Source organism: Apaloderma vittatum, unplaced genomic scaffold (assembly GCF_000703405.1).
Source record: "Apaloderma vittatum isolate BGI_N311 unplaced genomic scaffold, ASM70340v1 scaffold6552, whole genome shotgun sequence".
Classification (NCBI taxonomy): Eukaryota; Metazoa; Chordata; class Aves; order Trogoniformes; family Trogonidae; genus Apaloderma; species Apaloderma vittatum.
In genome coordinates, this window is record NW_009705161.1 from 87186 (window position 1) to 110030 (window position 22845).

A 22845-nucleotide genomic window follows, 5' to 3' on the forward strand; every position below is an offset into this window, starting at 1 on the left:
CGAAAAACATAACACTTGTGGCTGGTGCCCGTCTCTGTAATTTTCAGCCTCGAGGTATGTATTTACAATCCCTCCTTAGAATTATATAAGACTTAAAAGGAGCCACCCATTTTCCAGTCAGATTTAGCTCAGCAGTGTACAGAAAATTCTCTGTATTTTCACTTCCAATTACTTCTGTAAGCACCCAGAAGTTTGGGTTTTTTTCTGACCTATTTGATGTGAGCTTTATTGCTTCCTGTAGAATGGTTGGAAAGGAGAGTTTACTGCAGTGAAAACATTTTGACACCACTGATTCTAAAATTAAAAGTGCAGAGGGGTGCTGAAAAGAGAACTCTGAGTCATCAAGTACGGGATTCGCAAATGTTACAAGTCAAATTCTGTGTTTCTCTCCAAATGATCTGTAATGTCAGTCTCCAGTTCTCAAGCTCAAGTCTGGATCTGAGCTCTTCCAAATATCATGAGTTGAAACCGAGGCTCTAATTTTAATTTCTCTGTGACATGTTTGTTCACTTAACTCTGATCTCAGTTTGGCATCCCACATTTCCTTCCAAAATAGCATTTCTTAAGATTGATTTACAATTAGGAGCTGATGCTTAGCCTCTTGAGAAGTGATGTGTTCTATGCAGCACAACAATATTTAGGAGAAGCTAAGCATCCAGTAGTTCAGGTTTTACCCATAAATAACGGCCTGTGTTCATGCACAGACCTTTATTTCGGCCCCAAGTCTCAGATTCAATGCCAATAAGCTTCAAAGACCAATTAACTTTCTTGAGAGCTTGCAAATGTGAGGTAAATGCCATTTAGCTTCTGGATTATCGGTGTTTCGGATGGAAAAACTCTGACTGAAAGCAGCTTCCCTTTGTTGAATTCTATCCAGGACTCAGTGTCCAGTGTGGAGAGTCTACAGCGGAAACACACGCAGTTTGAAAAAGCCCTGGAAGCTCAGATGGAGAAAATTGATGAGATGGCTTCGTTTGCTCAGCAGCTCAAGCAGTACAAGCACTACGATTCGGACAACATCACCAACAGATGCCAGGCTGTTCTGAAGAGGTGAAGTCAAACCCCACCCGTGTCAGCCACCCGTCTTTTTTGTAAAGAGACTCTCCCCATGTGACTAATACCTTTACAAGACTGAAGAGAACCATGAACTGCTTTGCATTTACTCGGCTTTGCGCTTTGTACTGTGGACTTGCCAAATTGGCTGGAGCCTAGTCAATATTTCATTAGGAGGTTTTCAAAATACGGCTGAGATGGTGCAGGATTTTTAAAAAGGCAGTTTTCCTGTAATTCTGTATCCTGGCCAGGCCTTAGAGACAGTGCTGCAAACAAAAGACCCGCTGTGGCATTAAATACTTGATATTTTAAAATAACATCAAGAAAGGTCATTTGCTACACTACTGCTTTTTCACTGCTCTAATGGGGTTGATCTTAAAGCCCTTCCATTAGGGCAATTGTTTTGAGAGGATCCTATCCTTTCTTGTGGATTACTTTATTTCTCCTAGCATGTTGTGTATTGTAAATCTTAAATGCAGAGGCAGTTGTATTTAGTGCTATGGTAGATGAATAGATATAACATTTACAAAGAGAGATTGGAGGTCCCTTACAATTTAAGTGAACATAAGCATTTAGTAATATGATCAAGCTACCTCATGCCTGCATTAACATGAATAAAGTGCTGCAGGTTCACACTTGGAAAAAAAAGATGAAAAGACGCTGTAGCTTTGTTTTATGAGTGACAAATACCATCATACTCATAGGCTTTCCATAAAAGAAGCATGCCAAGTTCATGTTGTCTTGAACCCTGAAAGGTGATAATGGTTATGCCTAGAGGCAGATATAGCATATTAGGAATTTTATGTACTTTAAACATATCTATCTGCTAGTAATCCTTCCTATAATGTCCTGAGCATCTTTTCTGACAGTTCAAATCATGGGAGGCTGCATATTATGGATATTTCTCTCCTAGACAGTGGACTGTTAGACCACGTCTCTTTTCGAGATGAAAATTGAAAACTCATATCCTACTTAATTCACTATGGCTTTTACCTCACACATCTGTCTTCATCGTAGAAAAGAGAAACTGATGGAGAATGCTGCTGCTCGCAGACAGCTGCTAGAAGAATCAAGGCTTCTGCAGAAGTTGCTGAGGAATTCCTTTGAGGTACAATTACACAGGATTCATGGTATTCTGATTTCTTAAAACATACTGCGCTGCATAGATCTGAATCCCTGAATGGATTTACTGTGAGAAAAATCAAGGAACTGAGTCTGGAATGAGGTGATATTGGGAAAGATGAGGACAAGAGTGAAAGGATATTTTTCAGCTTTCGAGTCACAGCTTCCCTCCTGTCACTAGATGAAAGATCTACTATTCATTGGATGCCAGTGAAGTGCAGAAGAAATAAATGCATTGGAAGAGAATGTGTCACCATTTTCAAATTCAGAGGAAGAGAAAAATCAAAATCACTTCTTTTCCTGTGAGAAACTGCCAGTGGATTAGAAATAGGGAGATAACCGCCTTTTCTTCCCCATGTACACATACACACATGGTTTTCACTGCATGAGAACTATCTCATGGAAACAGCCCCCTTTCCAGGTAACAGTGCTGGTAAACTGGGGGGATTTCATGATGAAAGACAGGAGGAGCTCAGGGAAGCAGAGCCTCAGAAGGACAACTCATTTGTGTCCCCATTCACTAGTGCCATATATTATAACTGTTAGAGGAGAGCCTGGCAGGTTGGAGCTGAGGAAAACCTGGAGGTTTTATTGACTTCTGTTCTTCCCCACCAAAGGTGGCTGCCTGGATCAATGAGAAGAATAGCATTGCCCAGGATGATAGCTGGAAAGATCCAAGTAATCTGCCGACCAAACTGCAGAAGCACCAGACTTTCCAAGCAGAGATCATGGCCAACAGAAATCACCTGGACTCCATCAAATCTGTGAGAGAAGCAGGGTTGATGGTGAGGGTGGGCAACTGGTGTGATAGGCTGTGCAAACAGTCTGAGTTACAGTGATCTCGATCATGCAAGGGGCAATCACTGTTCCTTCATTGACATGGCTCATGTTGTCTCTGAGGGGACTGAGAAACTTATTCTTGTAGTCCATCAAGAACTTTGTGTTCATTGGTTTCTTTCAACCTCTCTCTTACTGTCTAGTGTGAGCTTGCTACCTATATTCACTGTGTATGCAGTGCAAAGAGACAGGTGCTTTCAATGGAAAACTCAGTCCACTGACTTTGGTGACTGCTTTCTGGGGTGAGTGCCGCTTTAGAGGTACCTCTCTTCCTTTCCCGCAGGGAACCTAGCTGATTGGAGGCACACTTCCAACAAGTCAGCTAAGATGTATCCAACAAAAAGGATCACAGCGAGTTTTCAAGTGTTGCCTTTGCAGATGCATGCTAGGAGGAGAGAGATGAAGGAAGTCTGACAAGCTTTGTCAGATACTTGGCAGAAGCTGTGATCAGATGACGAGTTTGGAAGGACAGACTGTTCCTTGTTTATTAACCTTATTTTCAGCACAGTGCTTACTAGCTGTATTTTGCAGTAGATTACTAAGCATGAAAGGTAGATTCCCTCCTCAGACTTGCCTACATCCAGTATTGTAGAACCCTTTCTCTTTTTTAAATTTTTTTTTTAAAAAACCCTTTTAACCCCTCTGCGTGCAAGCACAAGAGAGAGGTTAAAAGGTGGAGTTACAAGGCGGAATTGATCTGGTTTTAGAGAGTTTTTTGCACATTCTTTTCTCATTATTTCTTGATGCCATGCCTTTTTTGTTGGAAATAGCCTTACTAGTTGTTCTTTGGAAGAAAATTAACATCTGCTGTCCTGGTGTAGCATCTTTCTCGTACTGTGCCTCCTCTTCCCCATCCCAAAATGTAGAAACTTCTCAGTTTAACTTTCTAAAGCAAACTTAATCAGAACTTGAGGATATACCTACAGACTCTCCTCATCCTACCTGATGGAGGTCTTGCCTGTGCCCCCTTTACCGCTTCTGCCAACCCGTTAAGCATCTGCAGCTCAGGGATTAGAAATGCAGACAGACTTTTATTACACAGTACAGAGGTACAATGGTACATGGTTAAAAGATTTTATTATTTCATGCAGTGGTTCACTTGGATGAGATATTTCTTGCATAACGTACAAGAAAGGGAATAGAAAAGGGCAGGTGACTGGGCAATCTCAAACAGTGATCATAGAATGTGAGACACGACAGAAAAAAATGAGTGCTTGCAAATAGGCTCCCTGCCAGCTTTTAGACAATACAGTTGTGCAGTGGAGAGTCTCTTTACTCTTAATTTTCTAATATTGTCTTCTAGAATTTCAAATCATTTTAGAGGCCAGGAAAGCAGGAAAATTGGTCTCTGCCCTAATTTCAATAAGCATTTTGTCTTTATCTGTTTATCCTTTCTCTCTGCAGCCTCCCTTTCTTATGTCAAGAAGTGAGGGCTGCAGCCAGCCCTTTACACAGCAGCACCAGTACTCCCTGTTTACAGAGGCAAATGTGATATATTCTAGTGCATTCAGCAAAAGAAGAAAACTTTGACTGTTCTCTCTGCTATAGGAAGGGGAGAAGATGCTCCGTGAGGGGCACTATGCCCCTGAAGCCATTCAGTCCATACTACAAGAAATGGAAGAGCTATGGGAAGAACTGCTAGCAAGTTGCCAGGATAAATGGGCCAAGCTGCAGGATGCTTACAAGGTAATACAGGGATGCCAGGCATTAGATTTGGGTATCATTTCCAGACAGAGCACAGCTGCCTTGCCACACGTCTTGTCTATGACTGTGTTACTTGATACAATCAGACCTGATTCCTCAAGACCTTTAGAACAAAGAAACTGCTAACGGTGCCCTGACTGAGTGGAATCAGAATTGGAGATCGCTATGGAGGGAAACAGATTCATAAGCTGGGCTCCCTTCTCTTTTCTGCTGCTGGTTTAGATCAGGATTCCAAAGAGGGATACTGAGGGAAAATGTGCTCGTTTATATATGTCAACTTTCTGCATCTGCCCCAGTGGCATCTTTTCTCCAACACACTGGCAAAGAAGCCCCACAGCTGCTTTTCATTCTTCTAGCTCCAGACACGTGACTTCTCGTAACTGTGTGTTTTGCATGGACTGTCAGACACTCTGTGGGTATACAATAGAACTCTCCCTTGATATAGCTTTCTTTTAAGGTACTGAGTCCATCATTAGTTTTTGTGCAATGCAAGTAAAATTAGTTCTTGATGTTCTCTGCATCTGTTCTTGTGTTCACTCTGAATGAATTTTTCATGTGGACCACCGTCATACCTGGAAGGAGTTGACTGAGCACTGGGAAGCTTCTCCTTGTTTATCCACAATTCTTACTGGCCACTGTAATTGTGACCAAGATTTTTATATCATATTGTCTGTCCTAAAGGTTTAAATGACCTTTTCTTCTTGCTCGTCTTCAGGCCCTTCATTTTCAGCGAAATATAGAGGATATGGAGAAATGGTTGGATGACGTGGAAAATGAGTTGAAAGCACCATATATCAGCAATGATCTCGTGGTTTTGAACAGTCATCTGAAGAAACAAGAGGAACTGGAGGAAGATATTGCTCACCACAGGGACCGGCTGCAAGAGCTTTTGGTCACAGTTCAGCAATTCCAGGAGGAGAAGCATTTCCTTGCTGATGAACTAGAAGAGAGAGTGGATCAACTGGTACGGAGGTGTGTGAGCGCCTGGCCTGTCTTGTGTCATCTTTTTCTGACTTTTCTTGGTCTCTTTCTCCCTCACACATTGCTTTCTTTCCGGTTCTACCTCATTCTGAAAACAGAGGTTTGCATTCATTCCTTATCAGTCTGCTGTCCTCATTGGTTTTCCTCTACATTTTGCAGATACAAAAGTCTACGTGATCCTCTGCAGGAGAGACATGGGAGTCTGGAGGCCAGCAGACTTCAGTACCAGTTCTTCCGAGATGTTGACGAAGAGTTGGCCTGGGTTCATGAGAAGCTCGCCATGGCTTCCTCTAGGGATTATGGCCAGTCCCTGGCAACTGTTCAGAGTCTACAAGAGAAGCACCAGGTAATGTCATGTGAGAACCATTCTCAATCTTTAGAATCAAAGGGAGAAGACAAAATTTAATTTGCCTCAGGCAAACTTCTTCTGCTGTGCTTTGGCTAACAGGAGCCATGATGCCAGGTTTTGCTGTTATACTTGTCTGATAATAACAAAGTTTTTCAAAGGATATGTCCACGACGTGGGAGCATGTGGGATTCTGTGCTGCTTGTCATTGCAAGGGTGTAGCTGCCATGCCATATACATCTCTGTGGACACATTGGCACTTTCTGTGAACTGAGTTCAAAACCCAGCCTTTGCAACACCAAATTGGTTTTACACACGGTTGTGCATGGTGTCGTAGCTTCTGTGGACAACAGATGTCCTAACAAATATGCTTTGAAACTCAGTAAGTACATCCAAGCAAACTCACTGCTCACATGCCTCAGTATGAGCTCCCAGGAAAGCATCTTTCCCCAAAACTCTTTCTACTCTAAAGGGAGGGAATTAACAGGATCTTATGATGATCCTTAGCTGACCTTCATTCCAGTGGTAGCTTTCAAGATAGCTGCTGAATTATTTCACCAGGTTCAGATGGGCCATGAAAGAAAGCAGTGCCTGGAACACTGTCATCTCAAATACCAATAAAGCAGCAGCTGCCTTTGTAATTGTTTTTTGGTAAGGAGCACTGTCTCTTAGGAAACATGAGGTGAAAAAAAAAAAAAAGCCTGTTAAATTTTTCCAGCAGCTATTAGTATTTAAAGTTAGCAAATGACAGCCCATTTAAGTGCCAGGTCAAGTGCATCTGGGGAAAATCTGTGCAATCTGCAGTAGGCCTGGAAAGATAGACTTTCTTATAAAATTAGGCATGTGTATGGTGTATATATACGTAGAGACAGAGAGTAAGGCCAAGCATTTGGTGCCATTTACATGTCTACACATGAAAAATTGAACTTACATAAATACTGAAATGTGCCCAGGGAAAAAAGTCAAGACTATCACAAGTGACATACTAGGACAGGAATGAAGTCTCTAAAAAGTTGATTGATCCTAGGTGTACTCACAGTTTAATAAAAAATGGTAAAAATGTATTTAAATGCATCTTCCAGAATACTCCTGACTAAGACCCATGAGTATATTCTTAATAGTTTGCACCTTCTTAGTATTTGGTGTAATTCTTATGTTTTTAAAAATTCTGTATTTAAGCAAGATGCAGTTGTTGACTTTGAAATGGTACAGTAAGAACAAAAAGCTTTTTTCATCATGATTAAAAGTGTGGATGTTGGTATGCGTGCAACTGCTCCTAAAAATTATGAGCTGATTCACATGATAGGGGAAGTAATTAGGTTTACAGAAGAAAGGATGCTTCAGTGGAATTAAGGTGAGAAAATATTTGGGATAAGTGAAGGAACAGTCCAGATACTGCTTTAGGCTGCAATTATCTTTGTGTTAATTGGCCAAGTCTCAAAATATTTCAATGAACTGTGAGAATGGGAGATACAGACCATAATAAGAGTGCATAATAAAATGCCAAGTTTCTTCCTATTCTTATGGAAACAGAATTAAAATATAGGCTTTGAATTCTCAGTCTTTTAGCAGCTGGCATCTTACATCTTTTTTTTTAATGTTGGCTTACAGGCAAACAAATGTCAGATGTAACGTGGCAGTCAAGAATTGAATATGCTGTTATTTCCACCCTTCATTGTTTGTCTTAATGAGCCAGATTTGCAAAATTCGGTCCCTGGTTCGTTACCATGAAAGAGATTGCACTTGAAATCTATCAACTTGCGGAAAAAAAAGAAAAAATCTGTCTTGCAAAACTGTATTTACACACAAATATAATATGCGTACGCACAGCTGCTTGGCTTGGAACGGTGTTTGCCTCACTTCCCTCCTCCTTTTTTTTTTCTTTTCTTTTTTTTTAAAATTCTTCTTGTTATAAATGAAGTACTGTGGATACATGTTCCTGAATGTTCAACTGCAAAGTTGTTCTTCATGCTGCTAGCTTATTATTAATTCAGAGTACAAGATGTTTTATAATCTTTGCCACTGGGTTCCATTCTGCTGGGGTCAGATATGGTGTCACTTTTCCACAACATAGTGGTTGTCTTGAAATTAATAGGGGGAAGTTAAAGGCAAGATTAGAATCGGAGCTCGTTTCCAGCCAAGTTTGATACTTCACTTGAAAAAGCACCTCAGAGAGGGTGTCTCTTTTACATTAACTCAGCTCGGCAAGCTAACTCTGAACCTGCCTGTTTCCTGGCTAGGGAAATAACCAGACCAATGGTAAAATGGTGGGGTTGGTTCATGCTGAATGTGTTCAGGCCTATGTAGCCGTGGAATGCACACCCGCCTGCAGAACAGATGATGAGCGTCCAGGCAATTATCGTATTAGGGGTATATGGAGGTATGAATATGACTTTTAAATCTACCAGTCTTCAAAAACTCATTTCAAGCAAAGTCTTTGAGAACTGGTTCTGATAGCTTTCACCTCTTCTTGTTTTCTTGGCTGCCTGCTACTATGTGTAGCCACAGCATTTGAAACGGCTGTTACGCAAAGCTGCGTCTTCTACAAAGGTGTTGGCAAGTGATAAATACTGATGAGCAGGTGAATTCCATGGGCATGTTTTAATTCAAGAACCTTAGGAAGAAATTCTTCAGTACGAGGGCGGCAAGACTTTGGAATAAATTGCCCAGAGATGTTGTGGCTGCCCCCTCCCTGGAGGTGTTCAAGGCCAAGTTGGATGGAGCCTTGAGTATCATGATCTAGTTGAGAGGTGTCCCTGCCCATGACAGGGAGGTTGAACTAGATGATCTCTAAGATCCCTTCCAGCCTAGGCCATTCTATGGTTCTATGATTCTATGAAACACTGTGTAACAGGGTGGAAATGGGTGTACTTTGGTGGAACCTACAGATTAAGAGGTTTGTGGCTGGAACCTCTTCCCTCCACACTCTGAGGTGGATACACACTGTCGGCCAAACTTCATGGCTGTATTGGATTTCTATAATCACTCCTTCAGCCCCAAAACTCTTCCATTGCACTTCAAACATTCGCTTGGTCTTTGTACTTCTGACCCATCTTTGTGCAAAGAGAACAAATTTATGCTGGAATTACATGACTACATCACCTGACATTAAAGTGTCCATAGCTTTTATTTTGGGTCTGTCATTTTACTCTTTCCAGATTTTGGAGAATGAGATCAGCAGTCGGGATGCTTTGACCAAAGCAGTGCTCAATACAGGCCAGAAACTGGTCAGGGGAGGCCACTCAGCCTCTCGCAAAATTATGGAGCATCTGAAGGAGCTGGAGACTTCTGTAGAGACCTTGAAGGCAGAAGCTCTGGAGAGGAGACAGCAGCTCATGCGGTCGTATGAGGCCCATCTGTTCCTGAATGAGGTAAAGATAGTTCACAAAATCATTATTTTGCTTTTTCTTTGCTTAAAAGAACTAATACCTATATTGTTGGATGGATTGAAGTGATGAGACAGGACCAGAATTCTTACTGTCCTGATTTTTCATGTCTAGCAAATATGGATACTGTGGAGAAGTAACAGTTACTTTTCCAGCTAACTGCAGTGAGGGATAAACAGCTAATCATAATTACTGGGTTCTGAGTACACATGTTTTTTTGAGTAGTGTCTGCTAGATTGCAATACAGGAAGGCACCTAAACTGCTCTCTGTTTTCACCAATATGCCTCTTTGGACACCACGGCTCTCCAGTTTTCTTTGTCTTAACCTAAACCACAGCTGGGTTCAGGCTCATCCCTGTATTTTTTTTACAGCTTCTGGAGGTGGAGGCGTGGCTGGCAGAGAGGAGCTTCATTCTGGAGACCTCTGATTATGGGAAGAATGAAGAATCCACACAAGCTTTGCTTCGTAAACTTGAAGCTACCAAGCTTGACATGGATGGTTTCAGGCCCCGCATCGAGAAAGTACAAGAAACGGGAGCCAGCTTAATTAACAAGGACAGCCCAGAGAGGTAGGAAAGTGAAAAAAGGCTTCTGCTCCAGGTCTATCAGAAATTCCCAGAGAAGGCAAGTTCAGAAAAGTTCAACCTTCAGTAGCTGTTTGATGGCTCATTCAGAAATACAAATCCAAGGGACATCCCTCCTTCACAGCACTCACACACACTCAGCCCCCAAAAAGCTTCATGACTGTTTTAATATTTTCACGCCTGTTGTTTTTTAACACCAGGCCAGTCAGTGCAGATCAGTTTCTTTGTTGATTGTCTGTTCCCAGGAACTGTCATCTAGTTCTCATTTACCATAAAGCTTCAAAAAACAGTGCTTAGGAAAGAAAACAAACACTCCTCATAGGTTTTTATTCCCAGTTTGTTTTTATATCTGGGGATGAGGGAGTGAAAAGAGCAGTCATTCATATGAGACACTTTAATTTCCTGAACCGGCTGGTTTTAACGGCTTGTCAGAACTCACTCCATGATGTTATCTGGCTTCCTCTGTAATTCAAAGGTGTTGCAAATTCAACCTGTCTGATTCTTGTTCTTTGCAGTCTGGCCATACTTTCAAAGCTCCAGGGGATCCTAGCAGACTATCAGTCTCTACTGCAGAAGGCTGAGACCCAGAGAAAGCGCCTGCAAGAACAATTCCAGCTCTATCAGTTTGAAAGAGAATTCCAGCTGGTGGATGCATGGTTTTCCAGTAAACAGCCTGTAGCAGAGTCTGATGACTATGGCCAGGACTTAGATGATGTTGAGGTAAAAGAAAACAAAAGGTATTGTATGCATTGTGTGGCAAAGCAAGAATATGTTTGCTGTAATCACAGTGAAACATGTTACAGTGACAAAAACTAAGCAAACAAATTACTTCTGCAGCAAAAGATCAGACTGATTTCTGTCTACTTATCCAGGCTTCTCTGAGGCAGCATCATCCAACAGAAAAAGTAGGTGCATCAGAAAGCTTTTTCCTGGGATAAGGTGAGGTCAGCACAGCTCACTGCTGGCCCTGATTTTAAATTTGACAGACCCTATAAAATTTTACATGAGCAGGGCCATGGTCTCATAACACTTTCAGTGGAATACACTGGATTGTGTCATTGGTACCTCTAGCTGCTGATTTCAAGGATAAATTTATCCTCAGGGTACAAAGAGCCGAGAGGTATAATTCATAGTGTCCAGTCCTCAGCAAAAGCTACGTATGGTGACAGCCTAGCAGTTTACGTTTCTTAGCTTTTGATCTGGGCAGCTTCTGTTTGTCAGGATGCGGCTGATTTTTCCTCTGTGACATAAGATGTTAAATGATCAAGATAATACATGCTGCCTTCTGTCTCCAGGTCATCTGGGTTTATCAAGTGATTTGCACTTGTAGACTGCAATACATAGGTTTTGAGTTAAACAGTACAGAGAAAGTGATTCCTTCTGCCTCTCTTGTAAAGGTAGGCAGAAATTGTTGTATCTAAGTCTGTATCCCCATTTATCCCACAGGTGCTGGAGAAAAAGTTTAAAGATTTTGTAAATGAGACGAGACCTCTGGGACATTCCAAAGTTGTCTCCTTAAACGAGTTAGCGTCTAAATTAGAGAAGGAAGGCCACAGCAAGATGGACGTTATACGGAAGAGAACAAAACAAATCAATGAGACATGGGAGAAACTATGCCATGCCATCCAGACAAGGACAGAGGTAGGGAATGCATGAAAATCTGGGGCACTTTGCTGTGTCCTTCTTTCCCAAACCAGTGCATTGCTCATGTTAAAAAAACAAGGCTTATTCTTGAAAGATATTTATCAGCCTAGCGTAATTCCATTTTCCTTCGTTCGTTGCTAGCTCTGGTTTGTTGGAAACCTAAGCCAATCTAACAGTTTACCACCACTAACAGGAGGCTGGCTCTGGCAGTCGTTGGCTCTTTATGGAACTATTTCTGCTTATTAAACAAGGTGAAAACTCCAGATTTTTTTTGCTGACTTAGTTACTTGAAGTCAAGGGGGGGGAATGGGAGAGAAGGTGATAGAGGACACTCAGCCAAACGCCCTACCTTTTGGCAGCAGTTAGCTGTTAAATCAGCTCACCCCCTCTCATGAAACTGCAGTCACGGATGTGTTTGGAAAAGCAGAGAGGACACATAGGTCTCAACATTTTTGTTTGCTTTAAGGAGAACATTAAATGTCAGATGTCCTCAACTCTTTTTTCCACGACCGTTGCATGCACATTTAGCTTATAAAGCTCAAGCCCACTATTGTCTATTAGCAGCAGAAAATGCATGACAATATAATACATAGTTTCAATGTAAAACAGAACACTTTTTAATACTCGCATTTCAGAAAATTTATTTTTCACTCCTCTTATTTTTCCACTGTTGGCAGTGTAGGCCTCTACTGCGTGCACGTTTTTTAGGGCACTTTCTGTGGTTGAGAGAGCTACTTTTAGAGCACAATTCATGCTCTCCACTTCGTTCATTCTTCTTATCTAGGGATTAATTGGTCTTAGGAGACATCTGTTTCTTTCCATTGACAAAGAGAGCTTGTGGAAATCAGGTCAGCTTGTACATCTCGTTTTCAGGTGACTTAACTGGGAAGGTGTTTCACTCCCACTCTTGTTTAATCTGTGCTGCACTAGGACACATACTGGGATTGCCCTTTTTTTGTGTGCTTCAGACATGATAAATAATATTGACGGTAAATTGTTTCATTATTCTAGAATCTCAGAGCAGCCCAGCAAGTTCATCAATATGATCATGATGTGGATGAAGTAAAGGGCTGGATGCAGGAGAAAGAGGCAGTGGTGGATATAGAAGATTACGGGTACGATCTTCCAGGTGTACAGACGCTTCTCAGCCAGCTTGAGGGAGTAGAGGTAAGGGAACCTGTCATGAAGCAGTGGCAGAAAAGTATAAATGGCAAAAAAAAGACTGATGCTTGATTTGAAATCCTCTCAAGTGCCTTGTTTGCAGGCCAACATTTGTGGCATCCTGAAATATTGTGCTTCACAGAAAGGGACCTTTACAGAAAGGGACCTTTTCCTCCTGGTTTTAACATTGTGATATTCTTTTGTTAATGCTTTTGTTTCTGTAGATGAGCTTCTTTTTTAAAATCTATTCCAAGTTGTTATTGTAATTGCAAAAGTGTCATCTGAACTACAAGACACTTTGGCTCCACACTTACCAAAATAATCAGTGTGTCATGTCTAAAGAAACTTCTTTGATGTTTGATGATGAATGCTAAAATGCCTTTGGAGGAAACTGAGTGGAAAATTCTTGATGGTCTGTATGCGCAGCCAGTGGCTAGAAAAGATACACATCATCCTTAAAATCCACTTTCAGTAAGTGTAAGTAATAACTTGGTCTTGCAATCCATTCTATCTCTTTTCCAGAGAGATCTAGGAGCCATCATGAAAGAGCTGGAACGGATTCGGGGAGAAGCTTGGCACCTCAGCCGCACATACCCGCAAGTCAAGGAAAACATCATGGAGAGACTCACAGATGTGGATGAGTGCTGGGAAAACTTGGACAAGAAGTTTCTGGAGAGGAAGGCAAGACTGAGCCAGGCAGAACAAGTCCAGCTCTACTTCAATGACTGCAGGGAGCTGATGTACGTGTTGGCCTACTGAGTTTGGCAGTGGACCTCATTTCTTGTCTTTCCCAAAAAGGATTTTCTAAATTACACCTGTTAGCTGTTTTACTCTGGTCTGAGGTGCTCTGCAGCTTGTTTGCAAATCTCTTTGAATAATAATATGTGGCATCTTCTCAATGGCACTTCACAGAATTGACCACACTTTGGAGGTTACTGTGCCACTCCACTCCAGCACAGTGTGTGTGACAGACCCACGTTAGGGGGTTGGACTAGATGACCTTTACAGGTTGCTTCCAGCCCAATGCATTCTGTGATTTTTAGACTTCTTCCTAGACAGTCTTGGAGAATTTGGTCACTCTAGATAGATTTAGTAGACTCACAATTCCAACTGAAAATACCGTTGGTTCTGTAGGGAGGTGGGGGAGTCTCTGCTAGAGAGTCACGTAATTTGCACACCTGTTCAGACACCAGTGCCTGGTCCTCCCAGAATCAACGGACAACTACAACAAAGATAACCTAGAACATGTTAGTTCTGAAAGTGTTTTGCATGCACTTTTAATGCCATTGCCCATATGCACGTTCTTCTGTCCCTTCTTGTTAGGGATCATTTTTTTGCAAGAGTTCAATTGCTGGGACATTACATGTTTTTTTTCCCTTTTTTAATCTGAATTAGAACAACATGCTGTGTGTTTAAAGCATCTACAAAACATATCTTTTCTAAAAAGATGTGTTAAGCTAAGCATCTTCCTTTGTATAAGCAGAGATCTAATGCAAAAATTTAAATAATTAATGGAAATATGCTATATTCAAAGTGTCAGACCAACACTAAAATAATATATTTTATCATTTTAATTTCATTTTCATCAAAGTTGATACATTTTTGATGGAAAATATGTTTTTAAATAGGATTTCTCACAGACTAAATACAGACATTTTTAATTCGGTGTAGTTAATGAAAGAGTTAATCCATGAAAGGTGTAGAAATACGAAGACAGGGAAGTGTTTACCATTGACTCTTGGACATTAACTCTGCTAAGGCATAAATCCTGAGCTCAGGTAAATCAAGACGCAGATGAGGCTCACGGAGTAGAAAAATTTCCTTACGAAGTATCTATCAATATGCTTCTCTGCACAAGCGCTCTGTGTGCGTATGAAATACTTTCATGCATGAGGCTAAGGTGAGATGGACATGTGAAAGTCCCTGTGTCCCTGTACCATGTGTCAAAGTGTTGGTCCCTCTGTGTTGCCTGATCTAGTTGAGAGGCGTCCCTGCCCACGACAGGGAGGTTGGATTAAATGATCTCTGAGGTCCCTTCCAGCCCAGGCCATTCTATGATTCTATGATTGCCAATGCGTACAGACGAGACACTTACAGTTACACTTTTTTTTCCTGAGGATTTGAATGTGCAGTGCTTCAGTACATATAGATGCTGCATCTGCCTTTCCAACACTGAACCAGCACGGGGAGTCCTGTCTATAAAAATCCATAGATGCATGAGCGAACCTTCATCGATGTATTTGGTTATTCTTATCTTCTATGAGCAAAGAAAAATCTGTGTTCATCTATCCGCGGCCACGTGATAATGTGCATTCCTGAGTATCCAACAGCCTCGAATTCCTTCCCTTTTTACCCTTTTGACTCTACTCCTTAGGGCCTGGGCCAATGAGATGCACGCACTGGTGATATCTGAGGAACTGGCAAATGATGTCCTGGGAGCTGAGCTCCTTATCAAGCGACACGAGGAGTACAAGCGTGAGATAGAGAAGCAGTGGCTAAAATACGAAGAAATGCAGCGGGCAGGAGGTGACCTGATGAAGAATGGGCATTTCATGTCCGCAGAGGTGTGTTGATGAGTTAAAATATTTTACAAACCAGAGTGAACAAAGATGACATTAAACAGACAGGAGGTGCAGCTTTGTCTCGCTTTCAAAACAGGACAGAACCGGGCAGTCAGGTTCTTTAACATTAAAAGCTGCAGACTCTGTGATGCCTAGAAAAAGAAAACACAGTTCTTACTCCTCTGAACACTGACTTTGAAGCTGACTATAAAAGAATAGCCAGTGGATTGATTATGGCTGTGTGGAGGGATAGGGAGGTATCACCATTCCACAGAAAAGATGTGCCGCACAATGAGATTGTAGCATTTAACTACCCAAGACCTAGGATAAAATACATCACGATGCAGTCAACTGCAGGATGGAGTGATGTCCCTGAGTATACCAGAAAGTGTGTAGTTCTTCAGAAATATTATAGAGTCGAAGGAACAAGAATGTTAGAATTTTTGTCATCCCCTTTTCTATGTACGTTTAGACTTTGACCTTTGCAGTGGCCCCAAGTTTGTCTTGATACTGTCTGTAGATCCAGAGATCATGCTGTCAAAACCATCTTCAGAATTTTTGCAAGATTAAATTACTTCTGTTGTAGAAAGAATTAGAGAACTTTCCATGGTTTAAGGCTCTCCACTGCTGCCTTGCCATAAATGGAAGTATTTGTTAAATCTTCAGCTTCTCACTAGTTCTATAATACAAATTGCCCAGGTATAAATTTTCATCACAGGAAAGCATGTAGCAGAATATTGGTCATATGGTATGTGGAATGCGCATGCAATTATAATATATAGCTATACAACATAACAGGCTAAATGAATCCAAGTAAATAAAAATGAGGACACAGACGTCCTTTCTAAACTGTGTTAACACCACGAATTATCATCCTCTGCATCATGAGGGCAGGTTGACTGTCCCGTAAAAGCCTGACTGGATTTTAAACCTCCTGACATTGTGAATGTTATTTCTCTAGATTGAAGAAAAACTATTGGAGCTGTCAGAGCTGATGAAGAAGGTAAAGGAGAGCTGGGACATGAGGAAAGAGTTATATGAAGAAAACTGGGAGATCCAATTGCTCCGCAGAGAATTGGAACAGGCAGAAGCATGGCTGGCTGCCAAGGAAAGCTTTCTTTCAGATCCGAGCTATGGGGTGAGTAACAACAGTGCAACCCTATTGCTGGGGGTTCAACCTTTCCTGTCAGGTTAAGACTCTGTTTCAAAAGGAAAAAGGGTTTTTACCTGCCTCTTGTTGAGTGGTAGAATGTTTTGCACAGAGGGCTTGATAACTTGTTAATTCCGGTACAAGACAGAGTTTAAGATGCACGTGTTGTAGGGCAGGAAGAAACTCTGTGTCTAGCACAAGCTGGAATCCAGATACTTCATCTGTATGTAAACAGCTGGAAGCCATGGTACCACATGGCTTTACAGGAAAAAAGGTTCTTATCTGAGCTCTTTATTTTATGTACAGCAGGCAGAATGCACATTGTAGACCCTTTAAGTGTAAATTAAGATTTTTCACACGCTACCAGAGTTTTAGATGTTTAATTACCAAAAATATGGAATCATCATTTGCCTAAATAGAATGGGTAAATCTGAAAATCTTAAGCAAATTCTCTTCTGATGGACTTGATTTTTGGACTTCCGTATCTGATATTTTTTTCCATTCAGGATTCAGTGTCTGAAGTAGAGGAATTGCTGAAGAAGCACCATGATTTTGAGAAGATGCTTGCAGCTCAGGAGGAGAAATTTGCTCATCTCAGAAGGAAAACTAAGGGGAGAAGCGCAGATGATTGATGAGCTGTGTTTGAGACAGGATGATGTGGGTCCTTGAATGTTTTGGGCTCAGTCATTCCTTGCAAGAATGAATTCCTGTGCTGAGATGAAAAAAATGAGGGACCAACGCTGAGATATTGCAGATAGAGCAGCTCAGAACAAGACCTGTCTGTGGATCAGAAGAGCCCAACCAGCTTGCAAAAGCTTCAGGGGAAAAGTGGATACTTTCTTCTGCCAGGAGCAGAAAAAGGGTGTGTAGTGCACATCACTGTGGGAGAAACAGTGTGATCCCTTGCTGTGTGGATGGAGAGATTTTAATTCGTTCAGGATTTTTGTAGAGAGCTGCAGCCACCTGACCATGCTGGAGAATGGCAAAGGGCTGAAAATAAAGGGACACCAAGGCAGAGATAGGCCTTTTTCATCCTGGCACCAGAGTTCTACAGTGGATCGTATTAAGTACCAAAAATATTCAGTCAGCCTCCCAGATCTTGTTTCAATGTTTATTTTAAAATAATTTTCCTGAAGTAACCAGCAAAACATAGCTTTTGTGTTTGGCGTTAGGCTGAAAATTAGCATAGCTGACTTTGCCTTTTGTTAGTGATTTGCAGATGGGCTAAATAAAGGGACAGAGGGCCTCCACTCTGATTTTTTTCATGAGAACACCCCATGGACACTCACTGTTCCTACAGCAAAATTAAAGAAGCCACAGAAGAGGAGGGTAGTTTCTCTAGGGCTTATTAAAGACTCAGCCTCTAGAGAGCTTAACAAGGGCAAGATTCACTGTATTTGAGATTAACTGTCATCAGTATTCACAGTCTGGGCAACAAAATAATGCTCAGCACATAGCAATTAAGTTCAGTTCTAACTCTACAGTGACAGTGGAGGTACAGGCCTTGAAATTCAGTGCCAGGAGAAGAGTGTACTTGAAAAACTATTCCTGCTTAAAATAAAACACATCTTAGGTAAGTATCCATGAATACAAGGAAGGTAATTTTTTTTTTAAAAAAAAAAGCAATAATTATGTCCAACAGAGGGAGATGAATCTTCTGAAGCAAGTGGACACAGAAGAGAGTGAGCAGAAGGATAAAGGCAAAATTGTGCGAGTTCCCTCTCTGAAGAGAAAAACATCTGACAAAAGGAACCCACCACCAAAAGTGACAGAGATGAGGAGCGTACCACAACTGCCGTCGGTGCCCTCACCCAGCGTGTCCTGGAGGACCCCACTTGAAACTATTTACTCCCCAGTTGAAAAGTCTCCGTCAACATTCCAACAATTCGCTGCTGAAGGAGTCCCAGAAGTGCTGAGCAGCAACAAAACAGAAAGAAAAGCTGAGGGGAGGCTCAGTGAGAAGATTATCACTCCGCCTACACCAAAGACAGTGGCCCCGCAAGCTACATCTTTGGGAAGTCACAGTTCTTCAAGCTCTCCTTTATCTCCTCCTCCCATCAGCCAGCAACGCGGCAGCAGTTTGTCAGAATCTTATGCCACAGGCCTTTTATCACCTCAGGAGAAAAGCGCTAGAGGCTCCTCTTTCTCCAGCCTGCAGACAGAACAAATGCAAACTCCACTTGAGCCTGACCAAAGGTCATTAGATAAATCGCCAGATTTACTGCTGCCTAACTCCTCTTGGGAGAGATTAGAGAATGCATCTTCGGTAAGTCTCAGGGATTCCTGGCTCTCTCCTCACAGCACTGCTATCCTCTCCCAGTTAAAGTTACGGAAATATAGGAAGTTCCATATGAAAGTCGCAAAAAGCATAAAGTGGGCATTTTAGTGGATACATTCATGAATCCAAACAGCAAGGTGCAGTTTATGTGCTTTTGCAGTTGATGCACTTTCCAAACAGGTAGTCGTCTTAAGCAGCTAAATACAGTTTAAAAGCATTTTTAATTTCCTTGGCTTTATAGCCTAGATCTTGACAACTCTATTGGTTTCTGCCTTTCCTTCCCAAGCTAGAGGTTGCTCATGCTGCCGACTACCCAGCAAAGCACTTAAGGGTTGGACTAGATGATCCTTGAGGTCCCTTCCAACCTGGTATTCTATGATTTTATAATTAACCAGATCCAAGAGGTGCTGTCACATGAAGGGGCAAGGCTGCGGATTTCCCCACACCCTCTGTGTGAGGTGGTCATGGTGCTTGGTGTCCACTGAGCTTAGAAGGCAGAGAGGACCTAGTGGCACTCAGGCCAAAGAGCTGACCTACTGCAGGACTAGAACCTGCAACTCCTGTTTGCTCACCGTGGCAGGAAATGCACTGTTAACTCACAGACGGTGAAAATTGTTCTCTTCCTCTCTCGCACCTTGAGAGAAATGTGTTTGTCACATACCAGGGTTTACCTTGGTGTAGCTCAGTATTACTGCAGGGATGGTATGAATAACTTTGGCAGTTTAAGTTATAAATTGTGTTTAATAATATAAAAATAATATTAATTAACACATTAATTCTATGGGCAAATTCTTCCAGAAGGACATGAATTCTCCTCATTTAGTTAGTGTATCGGAGGTGTGACTGCAACCTAGATTTCAAACGGTGCTGTGAATGTAAAGGATAGAGGCAGTAGAGATCAGTCTCTGTGTGTGAAATCTAACTAGAAGTTACATGTTTAAGAGCTGTTTTAAACAGCAATGTTCTTCTGTGTCTCAGGTCTCTGCAAATCTCCAGCACATGGAGGGATTCCTAGAAAAGAGAGACCAGCTCCTGCCAGGAAGAAAACAGGTAGAAACAAATATCATCACTCTGGGTTAATTCATCTTTCCTTGTGTTATAGTCCAGTTCTAGTCTGACTTCTTCAGGATAAACTCTTTGCTTTAAGGAAGCGCAGGACTGTGGCTTTAATTTTAATTTTGCCAGTACCTGATCTAATCCTTAAGAGAAAGAGTCAATGGAATTTTCACTTGTGATGGGAATCATGCAGAGCAGGGTCTGTCTACATCTAATGGATTTATGAACCAGAGCCCAGGCTGTATGTACATGTTCATTATGTTCCCCTAATTATGAATACAAACTTCAATACCGCAGCTGAATTAGGAAAAAAAATTAATATTAAAAAACCCCATGCATACATCAAGCACAGGCATCAGGACGTGATGGTTTGTTGGCAGAGGAAGCCCTCACTCCCGTGCTCCCAAACCTTATTTCTACTTGTGCTAGAGGACAATTAAGGCTTCTGTTTAACTTTGAAGGTTTGTTTAATCCAGGGCTGAATGAAGCTGAAATCTAAATTCTCATCCTGGGAAAAAATAACATCACTTCAGGTCAGTGGGCTAATGATCATAACAGGGCAGGAAATTTTCTAATACTCACCACTAATCTGTAGACATTTGAGTGTTTGCTGAGGCATTGCACTTAAACAAATTGCCTGGGATTGTTTGGCCCATAGAATATTTCCTCTGAAACTTTCAACTTTAAAGACCTCTTTGAAAAATAGCAGCTGGCATGGACTGCCTCTCCTGGAACAGAAATTTAGTTTTTCCTCTCTTTTGGAATTTAGTCTGTTGTGACAGTAAACTTCTGTGTTATCGAACGAGAAAAACTATGGCTTATCTTCCTCAGGACTTTTTCCGTCTTTTTCTCTGAATGACCAAATTGTCAACTTGATACACTGACATAACAAAATAAGAATATGCACAAGTAATAGGATCCTTCATCCAGAAGGGTCTCATGGGCTAACCATTCAGTGGTACATAGTTGGGGTAGGAAATAGCAGCTAGTTTTGCACAGTAGCGATCCACTGGGGTTAGTTTAGGAAATGAAGAATTCAGGAGCCTTATTAGATTGAAACCACACACTTAAAACTAGACTGTGACCAACTAGCAAGGGTAAATGTGGGGCTTTTAGTGGCCAAGAACCAGACGTAACTTGGATTACCCTCCTTCTCTCCAAGATGTTGCTGATCACAACATGGTGTAGAGCTTGCTTACACCAGATTATGTCATTTATTCATTCCTGCCTCACAGAAAGATCCTTCTTCAATCACCTACACTAGAAACTCCAGCAGGTTCTGTTCTATGAGATAATCATGACTAAGAGAGCTTCTGTGATTGTAATATGGGCAGCTCCTGGATTCCTGTGGAAGTTGCCCATGAAAGATTTCTCTGCTCTCAATAAAATATATAGCTAATAATTGGATTTTATTACCATTTCTATTCATGTAGCCAGGCTCAAGGTCTTGGAAATCCTTCTACGTAAAACTTGATGGATTAAAGCTTGATTTCTATAATGATGAAAAAGAAGCATCTAAGGTAATGTGGGTTTTTAATCTTTCTAGTAATATCTGTGTTTTCCTTTAAATGCATTTTTATGTAGGTAAATAGAGTTACATTTCCTTTGGTTTGGGGCTGCGGTAGTCAGTTCTGTTTCAAATGTCAGCTGAGTGAAAATTCAACAATTGTCCAGCTGATACCAACTATAAGACAGAATAATAAGCTTTCAGAATTTTTCAGACATGTTCCTTGAAAGTTCCTTATTCAAGAATTGCCTTTGCATTATGATATAACAGTCTATTGTTCCTCTGTGGTTCTTCCTATTCAGTGATCATAGCTTAGAAGTCAGAAGCAGAAAAAGATAGTAGGGGTGTGTAGTCAGTCTGCAGGTTGGTATGGGATTGCATGCTAGCAGAAAAGACACATTTTATTTTAATTTCATCATCCTTCAGAACGCATCCACACTCCTGTCCCTCAGCATTCCTGGAGCCAAATGTGAGAGGCTGGTAAATTATAGCAGGAAAGAGAACGCCTTCATGTTGCGGTAAGTTTTATAGAGGAGTGCACTAATAACAACCTACACAGCTGCCTGTACGGTTGTATTTGCCTACAGTCTCATAAGACTGTTTGTTGTCAGGAGGTGGTACTGAAATGTCTTATGGTGCTTAACTCCCTCACAAGGAGAGGAGGTATACAGCAGGACTAACTAGAATTCACCTTCTCCTATCCTTATTTACAGGCTGAGAGATGGGGCAGAGTATTTCTTTGCAGCACCGTCTCAGGCACTGATGGAGGACTGGCTACAATCGTTACAGAATAATATAGGTACGTTCTCACTTCCCTCAGGAATGAAATGTGGTTTTTAGTAAGTGATGGCAAGAGAATGAGAAGGTGTCCTTAGTTCGGGGCATTTTGAGCTGTGCTTTTTGCCCCTGTTAGAGAGCAGCAAAACAAGTCATCTCCCACATTGCGAGGTAATAAGCCAGCAGGAGAACGCCCAGGGCGACTTTCAAGGCAACCTTTTGGTTTTGCTGTGACCAGCATCACGTTGCTCCCCGGGAGGGGCCTTTGCCAAGGGCTTTATGCATCCTTTTATTAAGGATCTTGATCAACAGCTTTTCTTCTGAATCTAGATCTCTTTCTGGACAGCTCACTTGGGCAGTGGCTTGTTGGAAAGGAAGACAGAGCACAATTATAGCAATGATGTTCAGAGAAAGTTATGGATCTTGAAATGGCAAACTTTGCCTCTAACAATACTTTAAAAGGGTTTTATTTGTATTCTTTCACTCCGCAGGACACAGTAACAGATCACATTCCACCATGATGGTGCAGCCTTTCACTGCAAACACAGAGATGTCCCAGACAAGACTACGGGACTTTCGAGACAGAGACTCTGCTGAAAGACTAACCAGCAGAAGCTCACTCCTGAGGTAGGGACTCTGCCAAAAGGCTGAATAGATGTCAGTGCTCTTTGTGTTCAGGTAGCAGTCGCCTACACAGG

At 41.6% G+C, this 22845-nt stretch overlaps 1 protein-coding gene across 1 annotated transcript in view; it reads left to right on the forward strand.

The window, feature by feature from the left end:
* The window catches only part of SPTBN5 (spectrin, beta, non-erythrocytic 5), a 93457-nt gene that overhangs the window by 69703 nt on the left and 909 nt on the right, over nucleotides 1-22845 (forward strand). Inside the window, 21 exon segments of the mRNA XM_009865286.1 lie at nucleotides 878-1050; nucleotides 2071-2161; nucleotides 2793-2939; nucleotides 4561-4698; nucleotides 5432-5688; nucleotides 5857-6043; nucleotides 9202-9414; nucleotides 9802-9998; nucleotides 10529-10733; nucleotides 11460-11654; nucleotides 12669-12824; nucleotides 13341-13558; nucleotides 15193-15382; nucleotides 16341-16517; nucleotides 17036-17149; nucleotides 18172-18795; nucleotides 19786-19857; nucleotides 21297-21383; nucleotides 21797-21888; nucleotides 22084-22169; nucleotides 22639-22774. Coding sequence (XP_009863588.1) covers nucleotides 878-1050; nucleotides 2071-2161; nucleotides 2793-2939; nucleotides 4561-4698; nucleotides 5432-5688; nucleotides 5857-6043; nucleotides 9202-9414; nucleotides 9802-9998; nucleotides 10529-10733; nucleotides 11460-11654; nucleotides 12669-12824; nucleotides 13341-13558; nucleotides 15193-15382; nucleotides 16341-16517; nucleotides 17036-17149; nucleotides 18172-18795; nucleotides 19786-19857; nucleotides 21297-21383; nucleotides 21797-21888; nucleotides 22084-22169; nucleotides 22639-22774 — 3755 coding nt within the window.